We start from the raw sequence: 11,541 nt of genomic DNA on the forward strand, positions 1-11,541 counted from the left end.
GGAAATCCCTGCTGTGCAGTGGCCACTCCCTATGGCTCAGCTGTAACTGTTAGTTTACACCCAAGGGTTGCCCAGTGCAGAACCAGGGACTAGAAGGGTTGAGCAGTGAGCATGGCAGTACTGAGCTCTGGCCCCATTGATTTAAAAAAAAGTACTGATAATAATAAAAATAATAACATGGACAATAGCTGCTAACGTGTCTTGAGAGCTCAGTGGGTACCAGGCCCTAAGCTAACACTTTACAAGTATTTTCTCATTTAATCCTCGCCACAACTATAGGAAGAAAGTCCTGTCATTATCCCCACTGTACTAACAAGGAAACCAAGGCAGTGAGTGATGCAGGTCACACAGTAGTGACAGGCTCTTCACAGCGGGGTTTCACTCACCCCTCAACAACCACAGGGTGATCCTGAGTCCTGGGATTTCAGCCAGGGCTGGCATATCCTGAAGAGCACTGGCTAGCCCCACTCGTCTGGCTGGCACCAAAGAGGTTAACACAGGGTGGGCCGGGGACACAGCAGGACAATCACAGACACCCTGGAAGGGGTTCTGTCGGGAAGCAGAGAATGGAGTCGAAGGTGTATGACTACTTGCCATCCAAGTCAGTGAACACTTTAAGTGATGGGGCATCTGAACCAAGTCAGGGCAACAAAATGGGTGGTCCACGGTGGTGATCAGAAGAGGAAGGGCAGGAGAGGGAATTTCAGGAAAGGAGGCGGGGCATCACAGATGGCCAGTGATGGCCAGCGTGGCCCAACCACCAACTAGAGTTTGGAAAGAGGGGATTGAGTCGATGGAAGAGGCACTGATCCAGGCAGGACCAGAGCTCAGGGGCCCAGTTGGGTACTGAGGCTCAGAAACAAGGACAGGTCCATTTGCCAGCCCTGGAACACTGCGTCTAGATCAGATGAGCAGAAAGGGTGGTACGAGGCTGTGGGAAAGGTGCTGAAGAGCCTTGGATAACATCTAAGGAGGGTGCACTTCATCCCATACACCTGTGATCTCACCTTGGGAGCTGCCGTATGTATACACCTGTGGTGCCACATGCCAGGGTTCATTGTATCCTCTTTCTAATAATCTCTCAAGAACCCACAGTGTGTAAAGGATCTCTTATGCATAAAAGTGAGTGGATTCAAGGTTAACCCTTTAGGGGGTTACTTTCACACTCTGACTTGCTTTCTTGAAGAGGAGACTAAGAGATACAGATGCAGCTGGCGTGTCTGCTTAACCCTGGGGATGCTGTGTGAATGTGCCACGCATGCTGATGCCAGTTTATACATCACAATGGAGAAAAGGCAGAAAATTGCCCTCAGAGGAGGGGGGTCGGTATGTGGGTGTGCAGGGTGTGGCAGGAGACTACTGTGTTGTCTTGTAAGCCCTTCTGTAATGTTTCAATTGTATTATTTTGTTACGTATGTGTGTGTGTGTATTATAAACTTGAAAAGAAAAAACATGTACTAAATTTGACTCTCAGGCTATTGGTCCCACACTAAATTAAAAAGTAGGGGGTGACAATCCAAAAATGGGCAGAAAACCTAAACAGAAATTTCTCCAAAGAAGATATAGATTGCCAGCAAACACATGAAAGGATGCTCAACATCATCATTAGAGAAATGCAAATTAAAACTACAATGAGGTATCACCTCACACCAGTCAGAATGGCCATCATCAAAAAATCTACAAACAATAAATGCTGGAGAGGGTGTGGAGAAAAGGGAACCCTCTTGCACTGTTGGTGGGAATGTACATTGATACAGCCACTATGGAGAACAGTATGGAGGTTCCTTGAAAAACTAAAAATAGAACTACCGTATGACCCAGTAATCCCAATATCTCAGGCATATTCCCTGAGAAAACCATAATTCAAAAAGAGTCATGGGGCTTCCCTGATGGCACAGTGGTTGAGAGTCCGCCTGCCGATGCAGGGGACACGGGTTCGGGCCCCGGTCCGAGAAGATCCCACATGCCGTGGAGCGGCTGGCCCCGTGGGACATGGCCGCTGAGACTGCGTGTCCAAGGGCCTGTGCTCTGCGGCGAAAGAAGCCACGGCAGTGAAAAAAGCCCGCGTACAAAAAAAGATTAGGAGTTCAGGGTTGTCAGACAGTGATTCATTGCAGCTCTATTTACAATAGCCAGGACATGGAAGCAACATAAGAGTCCATCAACAGATGAATGGATAAAGAAGATGTGGCACATATATACAATGGAATATTACTCAGCCATAAAAAGAAATGAAACTGAGTTATTTGCAGTGAGGTGAATGGACCTAGAGTCTGTCATACAGAGTGAAGTAAGTCAGAAAGAGAAAAACAAATACCGTATGCTAACACATATATATGGAATCCAAAAAAAAAAGAAAAAGAAAAAAAAGGTTCTGAAGAACCTAGCGGCAGGACAGAAATAAAGACACAGACATAAAGAATGGACCTGAGGACACGAGGAGGGGGAAGGGTAAGCTGTGACAAAGTGAGAGAGTGGCATGGACATATATACACTACCAAATGTAAAATAGATAGCTAGTGGGAAGCAGCCGCATAGCACAGGGAGATCAGCTACGTGCTTTGTGACCACCTAGAGGGGTGGGATAGGGAGGGTGGGAAGGAGGGAGACGCAAGAGGGAAGAGATATGGGGATATATGTATATGTATAACTGATTCACTTTGTTATAAAGCAGAAACTAACACACCATTGTAAAGCAATTATACTCCAATAAAGATGTTAAAAAAAAGACAAGTAGGGGGCAAGCCTAGAGACAATATTCTAACATATTGTTGCAGGTAGAAAATCAAGGCAATCTAAATGGCAGATACAAGAATTTCAAAAAGAAAAAGAATAGTAGCCAGGGACCATTTAATATGGGCATAAAGAGGTTCACATACCTCTTGGAAATCATTATAACAAGTGAGTGTTAGATTTTATGGGCCCAGTGGCGATACTGAAACCTCCAGTAAAGTTCCGAGTAGCCCCATCACACTCTGTTTAAGGAAGCAGGGGGCCAGGTAATATATTTTAGCAAGATTGCTATGAAAAGCAGGCAAAATCATAAGAGAAAGAAGGCATCATTCTTAGGTGCCATTCCTTCATAGCACCTCAATTATAAAAGCATAGAGAACAAATGTATGGATACCAACGGGTTAAGGGAGGAAGGGGGGGTGGGAGGAACTGGGAGATTGGGATTGACACATATACACTATTGATACTATGTATAAAGTAGAGATCTAATGAGAACCTACTGTACAGCACAGGAAACTCTACTTAATGCACTTTGGTGACTTAAATGGGAAGGAAATCCAAAAGGGAGGGGATATATGTATACGTATAGCTGATTCACTTTGCTATACAGTAGAAACTAACACAACATTGTAAAGCAACTGTACTCCGATAAAAATTAATTAAAAAAATAAAACCAAAAAAATTATAAGAAAGTTTTCAGATTTTTCTAATTAAACGTACCTAACTGTTATGCCCTGTGCGGGCAGGGACCACATCTGCTTTGTTCCCCACCGCTGCCCCAGCAGGGAATAACTCACATGGAGTCTCTCTTTCCTCAAGCCTCTTGAGATGTTTAGTCTGCTCTAGGCAAGAGGGCTGCAGGCCTGGCCCCAGGAGCAGACCCTGAGCTTCCCTGAAACGGCAGGAGAGAGGAGATGTATTCTTGCTCCGAGGAAAACAGCTGATCTCTCGGGCCCCTGAGATGCTTTTCACCGAGTCCCACATAAAACTGAAGCACTTAATCCACTGCTATCGTTCCTCCGCTCCATCTGGCTTCTAGAATAATTGAAACTAGAAATGTCTGCTATGACTGCTGCTGGGGAGGAAGGCCTCAGTGCTGCCTCAAACTTTAAATGTTGGGTTTCTTGTGAAATTTGATTTCTGTTCTCTCCAGTTTTCTAGACAGAGAACTAAAAAAAAAAAAAAAAAAAGCCCCTAAACAAATGCAGCAGTGGGAACTTCAGGACCCTCAGTTCAATTCACAGCCTGCATGGGTGCCTGTAGCTTCTGGTGTTGGGAAAGGGGTTAGGGCTCAGTAATAAAGGCTCCTAGGGGCTCCCAGCATCCGCCAGAGAGCTCAGATCCACCAGAGGCTTGAAGGTGGCCCAGCCCCACGAGAAAGGGGGACAGGGTGCCTCCAACTGGGACCCCACTCTTCATAGAGGTTGGACTCAGGCCACCCATACCCCAAGGTCACTGTCTAGACCCACCTTGAGAGGCTGGGCCTTAACTCCCCTCCATTCTCTCTCCCCTACCCTTTCCTCCTTTCCCTCCCCCTCTCTTCTTGTCTATCCTCCCACCCTCCCCGCTTCAACTCTCCCAGTCTTTTCTCCCGCCTGCCCCTCCTTCCTCCCCCCATCCCTCCACTGCCCCCTCCCTCCCTTCTCTCTTCTCTTTCCTCCCCCCTCCTCCTTTCTCCTTCCTGACCCCCTTCCCCCCCCCACCCCTCCCTCGTCCTGTCCTCTCCCTCCAACTTCAACAAAATAGATCAAATAGCTCTTTCTACTCTAAGAAAATCAAAGGTTAGTCCCCAGCAGAGGCCCTTTCTAGTTACCTGAAGGCCAAAAGGTTCAGCACACAATAAATAGCCACCCATTTCACCCTCTGGGTTAGAGAAAAGGGGCTATTCATGCCCAGAGGACACTAATTTTTGAAGAATCAGAGGTATTTTAAACAAGCCACCTCTCCACCAGTGGCTTTCCTTTCACAGACTAACACATCTGCAAGCCTGGTAGCTTCTAACCTGCCTCCCCTCCCGGCATCTAGAGACCAGAACAAGGGCACTGCAGAAGTGTTTACAGGGGCCGGAGTGGAAGGAAAGAAATTGTGACGTTCTCAGGAAAGGCTCTGGCGGAGCCCCAGCCAGGTGGCTGAGGCCCTGAGCTGCACCCCCATGCCGCCCACCACAGGCAGAGGCCCACTCTCCAGAGCAGAGGAAATTCAACCTCCAGGCCCTCACATGCTCTGGCCCTTCCAAGGCCCTGGGAAGAGCCCCAGCATTGTGTTCCCATGGTCCTATGTTTTCGTAAGATTTGCAAAAGGAATATATTTTAACCACTGTTGGGTTTGATCACTGTTTCTTTGTACTACAGTTTCCCCTCTGTCATGCTTCTCGCCTGGTCAGATGGCTCTGGAGTGGCCCTGGGCAGCTATGGGGTCTGACCAAGGGGAAGCCGAATTGGGACTCATTTAGTTTGTATTTAGTGGGACGAGGCTGTGTGGTCTGCAGTCACTTCTGTGCAAGGGCAAGTCACTGCTGGCCAGCCTCCTGCAGCGACGGCTTACAGGAAGCGTGTCACGAGGCTGGATGGAAGATGAACATGTCCTATGGAGCCTGGCTTCACAAGTCTGGGGGTAGTGGAGGAAAAACAAGGCTTCAAATGCACTGAGCCAGAAGCTAGTCTGTGGAAAATTCTTCCAGTCATGAGATGTGTACAGTTCAAAGTGGAGGATTCTGTTCTCATTGATGCCCTGTCAAAACGGAAATTCAGGAATACGTACATTCAGTGATGCAGCATATACACTGATAAGCGTACTGGGTATTGTTGATGAGAATTGCATGAAGTGAAATTTATCAGAAATCTTGTCTTTTCGGGGTATAAACCTTTAGCAGTACTGCACACAGCAAGCATGCCTGTGTGTGTAAGGAACCATGTTTTAATGCCTCCCAATTATTAATAATTGTGATGACTCTGCTAGAGGAGAGACTACCTCGTCCTCCTATTCTCTCTCTCTCTCTTTTTTTTTTTTTTTTTTTTTTGGTAGAGCCAGAAAACTCTTTCACATGCATCAATTTTATGTAGTGTAAGAAGATTACATAGTGTGTGTAAATTTATTATTATTTTAAGATGAAATTTATTTATTTGTTTTTAGCGGTACGTGGGCCTCTCACTGCTGTGGGCTCTCCCGTTGAGGAGCACAGCCTCCAGACACGCAGGCTCAACGGCCATGGCTCACGGGCCCAGCCGCTCCGCGGCATGTGGGATCTTCCCGGACCGGGGCACGAACCCGTGTCCCCTGCATCGGCAGGCGGACTCTCAACCCCTGAGCCATCAGGGAAGCCCCCTCCTATTCTCTCTTATACAAAATCATTATATCATATAAAGAGACTAACAAAGTATGCAGGCAAAACTTAGGAGGAAAAAGTTATTTTAGAGGTATGTCAGGCAGTAAATTAATTAGAATATTATGTATTTTATAGATGTTGAGATGTCTGTTGAATTTGCCAGATTTTAAAATTATAAAATGTGTTATAATTTATTTTCTCTTTCTCTTTAAAGAGTCACTTTCATCCCTAATTTTATATTTGTATTTTTGTATTAATTTGCTTAAAGAGAGCCCCCCAGGTTGTATAAGTCTCAGGCCCCACAAACCTGGATCCTCCCTACCGCCAGCCTCCATGAGCATCTGGACAAAGGATCTGTTTTTCTTCTGTCCTGGGGAGCCTGCTCCAGCCTGGGCCACCACATTCCCAGAGCAGTTTTGTCAGTGAGTCCTGCAGGAAGAACAGGTGGCCTTCCTTCTAGGATCCCTGTTTTGGGGGCCATGGAGGTCTTTTCCTGAGCGCTCCTGTCCCAGGTTCTCACGCTTCTGCTCTTGCTGGGAAAGACAGCAGCAGGGAACAGCTGTTGGTGCCTGATCTCACCAGCTGTGCAGAGGCCCAGCTGTACAAGTTCTCCTCTTGCCATAAATCTATTTGAAGTTCTTTTGATTCACGGAGAGGTAGGAGGGTTTTCTGCCAAACCTTTCGTCTGATTCATATTGTCTTTGGTTCAGGTGATCTGACCCAAGAGACTGTGTCATCTCATCAGCAGCAAGGCCCTTACCAGTTCTCTGTTCTCTTTAACAGGGTTGGTGTGGACCCGGATGAGGATCAAAAGGAGCCCTCTTCACACCAGGCAAGTCAAAGACGCCGATGCATAGAGTAGAGCGATATGAGATCTTGTGTTCCATAGCCAGGAGGCTCATTCTAAAGGGGGCTGGCCCCGCAGATAAAATAAATCAGATGACTATAAAATACGCAGGAATTCAGGGTGTTGATAACCTTTGCGTAACCTCTAGAGTGCTTAGAACTAGCATACACTCGTGCCTTCTTTGTGGCTGCAGGAAGCCTGGAAACTGCAGTGTACGAGCAAGAGCACAGCTCTTGGAATCAGGCAGCCTGGAGTTCAAATCCCTGCCCAGCAACTTGCTAGCGCCGTCATCTCAGTGAAATGTACTTGATGCATGTTCGATGCATGTTGGGCACACAACAGATGGGCCTGCTTCTCCTGCATGATTTCTCATTTACCAGGTCCAGGTATACAGAAATAGAGAAACATTGAAAATCTGCAAAAGCACAGCCTGAAAATCCTTAGGGAAAATTATTCAGAACAACGTGCTATCGCCTTGAGTAAGGGAAGTGTAGTCTCCGCAAACTCTGGACTTGAATCTAACATCAGAGTAAAACCTGTCATTGGCAATTTTGCTTTGGTCATTTATAACTCAGTACTTAAAGCAAACAATTGTGTAGAAATGTTGCACCTCTTGCTGAAATTGCAGGTAGACAGAAATGATAGAATAACATCTTAAATAAGCGGTGCTGCTTAATGAATTGTGTCCTGATCATATCTGGATCTGAAGAGGATCCATCCCTCTTTTATTTCATGGGTTTTTTTCCTACAGTCCCATCAGTGAGGCACAGCTGGTTAGTGCCGCCAGGCAAGATGCTGCTGCTTTCCAGGTTCACGTAAAGAGGGAAGGATCCTATGCTCTACACAAAGGGCTGGAAAATGAAGTTGGCAATGATCCTGGCTCATATGTACTTTGAATTTTTTTGTCACACGTGTTCCAAGCCCATGCTGGTGCTGTTTTCACAGACTTTATTGCCCAGGAAAGACACTTAACTGCAGGACTGAGCCCAGCAGGGTGTCAGCGTACTGGGATTAGGGCCAGAGTGGTGACCTTCGAAAGGGGATCAAAGCCCGTCCATCTCCTTACACTGGTGGGCTGTAATGAGTCCTTAGGAAGGGCTGGTACAGATTTTCACAAAGCATTTTATCTCATATAGATCAACTAATCCATTCTTCTACTTTCACTTAGAACTTTTATCTAAATTTTGTCCTTCTCATATCTTTTTCTTTCAAAGAAAAGCGATAGAATAAGAAAATTCATCAAAGAAAATTCTTCATCTTCCTCTAACTGCCTAATATTTTACGATTACATATAATTATTGGTAAGGTTACCTGCTAGCTTAACTTTTTTCTTTTGTAATTTAAATGTACTTTATTTTAGCTCATTCATACCATTGTCAATTTAGTAATTACTCTTACCTGAAGATACTTAAACCAGTAGAAAGTATTTTTGTTGTTGTTGTTGTTAGAGAAATGAGATAGTACAACATAGTACAGTGAAAACTACGTGGTGTTTGGATCTTGGGCAAGTTTTTGACATCTTTAAATCGCAATTTTCCTAACTGTAAGACGTGAATGATAATAATGTGTACTTCTCCAGGCTGTTAGAATTATATTTACGAAAACTACCTAACTTAATTAATTTCATTAAAACCATCTTATCTCATGAAGGATTTGATGAAGCAGCTTACACCACCACATATGATAAAATATAAAATATTTTTTAAGAACTTTAAAACTCAGTTAAAATTAATGAAAGCAGAAACAAAACCAGAGGAGTAAAAAGAATCATGAGTAAGCAGATCATAAGGTCCTATATACTTGCTAAAGTTGAACCACAAGTAAGCTTTCTGGTAACCAAAGGGGGCAGAAAAAGGAAATGATGACCAGTAATATACTAAATTACTATAATTAGAGGGGAAAATTATACTCTGTCCTCAAGCTGTACAGAAGTTCACAGGCCACAATTTCTCGCTTGGGGCTTCCCGTAGAGGACACATAAAGAGTTATCTAACTAACCTTGGTATGATTTACATGGTTCCTACTGATCTTCTGCTGCTATTGTTTTTAAAAAGTGTCCTGGAAGTGTTCTTATTCATGATGGTTGACTACTGAGGTAACTACGTTTCAGAAAAAGGTTTTCTCCACCCTTGGAATAATTCTTTGTTCAATGTCAAGTACAGGAAATGGTGGGCTCAGGCCAGAAGTAACAAACCACAGCGTCCATGCAGCTGCCACTTGACCTGGACAGAGGGGGTTTTTCGGTACTTTCCAAACTGTGTGTCAAGAACCTGTCGGCCCTCATTTTGCCTGACAACTCTTCGCTTATTATCAACACCTGTTGCTCTGACTAAAGACCAGAAACCGAATTCTTAGGAGGATTGCATTTTTCCACTCAGCTGGCACTTATTAAATTGGTCTTGCATTAACAAATAGGCTAATCTTTGCACTAGTCAACTTCTAAAAAAAAGACTTTACTCTTACTTGCCAAAAGCTAAAACTTTCAGATAATTGTGGCAATTACTGATCATATACTCTCAAAATCAATAATAAGCATATGTAATGACATATACTTTTTTTTTTTTTTTTTTTGCGGTACGCGGGCCTCTCACTGTTGTGGCCTCTCCCGTTGCGGAGCACAGGCTCCGGACGCGCAGGCTCAGCAGCCATGGCTCACGGGCCCAGCTGCTCCGCGGCACGTGGGATCTTCCCGGACCGGGGCACGAACCCGTGTCCCCTGCATCGGCAGGCGGACTCTCAACCACTGAGCCACCAGGGAAGCCCGACATGTACATATTTTTGAAGGAATTTCCTTTTTCTCTGTTTCTGGAGAGTAAAATAACCTTTGGGAAATATGAACTTGTGGCTGTGACTAACCAGCAATGTCACAATTTTCCTTTTTGCCTTGTAATGCCTTGAAAGTGTGAATGGTGTTACACTCTTACTCATACCAGACCCAGAAGCTTTAAAAAGAATGTTCCACAAGCAAGTATTAAACTTTAAATATATAGTCTATGCAAATGTGCCACTTTGAGAAATGGAAGGTATCGCAGTTGTGATTTTATGTCTCTTAAATGTAAAAAAAAAAAAAAAACCCTCAGACAAAATTCCACCACCCCACCCTCGCCCCAACAAGAAGTTGTCCTTGTAATTGATTCTGTGTCCTTGGCAGCCCAGCATTACAAAGAAGGTGAGACTTGCTGGAGCGCCACACCCACCTTAATCTTTCAATAGAAAATTCCCACTACCCAAGAAGGGCTGCCACGATTGCTTCTCTTTTTCCCTTCTTGCCCTTTTTCATGATCATCCTAATATTTGTGGAGTACTGACTCTTGTTATTAACACTGTTCTAAGCACTTTATCTGTGTTAACTCATTTATCTTCCAAGACAAACCTATGAGTGGGTACTGTTATTATGCTTATATTTTAAATAAGGAAACTGTATACAGAGAAGTTAAATAACGTACCAAAGGACACATAGTGAAATTCAAACCCAGAATCTGGTTCTAGAACTTCCACTCTTTAATTGGTGTGCGTGCGTCTGTTTGTTCATTCATTTATTCATTCATACAACCCACCCATGTCAGGCACGAATCTAAGTGTGAGGAAGATGCGGCAGTTACCAATTCAAAGTCTTCACCCTCACAGAGCTTACGCTATAATGGGGGTCCCTGGGAACAAAAAGGTAAACAGCTACATACTATATGTTTAGAGAATGGGAACAGTAGAGCAGGTACAAGGATGGAGAACAATGGAGGAGAGGCTATGGCTGGCCAGGGCAGGCCACTCTGAAGAAGTGGCATTTGATCAGAGTCCTGAACGATGTGCAGAAGTGAGATGTGTATGTGGGCTCTGGGGGGAAACAGTCCAGCCAGAGGGAACTGCAAGGATGAAGGCCCCGGCCTCACAGCGGGTTATGGTGCGCTCCACGCGCAGCAAGAAGGCCAGTGTGGCTGGAGCCCAGTGGGCAAGGTGGGAGCCAGTGCAGGTGGATTAGGAGAGACCGAGAGGGGCCAGATCACTGGCCACGGTGGTGATTTTGATTTCATTCTATGTGTGATGGCAGCAAAAACTTGCAGGTTTGGAACTTAAAAGTAATGGAATCAACTTTTTTAAAAACTCATTTTTCTTCTGTCTCCGACTCTGCCAACTGTTACAGTGAGGCTAATTTTCATCGTTTCTAACATAATTTTATTTTGAACACTATGCTGGCTTCTCTATGTGCTCTCTTAATGCTAACTTCCACTTTTATTTTTGCTTCGAGAAGTCCCTTCCTTGAATTCTGGTTTGGGTTGTCATTTATGCTTGTGTGTAACCTGGGTGGATAAGTTCTGGTCACCACAGCTCAAGAAAGTCAAAGCAGAGCTGAGAAAGGTCCAGAGAAGGGCAGCTTCAATGAGCCGGGGGAGATTAAAAGAATTACGATTTCTCCAGCAGAAATACTAAGAAGGGATACAACAAAGTGTCTATAAAAATATGGAGGGTATGAGTCAGGTGGCCAAAGACTTGCTTGCCAAATCCCAGAAAACCATAACTTAAAACACCCTTAAAACTGAAAGAGCTCATTTGGAGAAGAATAAAAGTATGTGTTCTTTGGCACAATTGATACTTAAATGCTGGAAATATAAGTAGGTTCATTTGATATAAGAGGGAAAGA

The 11,541-nt window shown here is 44.6% G+C and overlaps 1 protein-coding gene across 1 annotated transcript in view; it reads left to right on the top strand.

Moving 5' to 3' along the window:
• SLC9A9 (solute carrier family 9 member A9) overlaps positions 1 to 11,541 on the top strand; it is a 547,504-nt gene that overhangs the window by 428,230 nt on the left and 107,733 nt on the right. Inside the window, exon 13 of the mRNA XM_007446943.1 lies at positions 6,842 to 6,890. Coding sequence (XP_007447005.1) covers positions 6,842 to 6,890 — 49 coding nt within the window. The remainder of the gene's footprint in view (positions 1 to 6,841; positions 6,891 to 11,541) is intronic.

This window comes from Lipotes vexillifer, unplaced genomic scaffold (genome assembly GCF_000442215.2).
Source record: "Lipotes vexillifer unplaced genomic scaffold, Lipotes_vexillifer_v1.1 scaffold40, whole genome shotgun sequence".
Taxonomy (NCBI): Eukaryota; Metazoa; Chordata; class Mammalia; order Artiodactyla; family Lipotidae; genus Lipotes; species Lipotes vexillifer.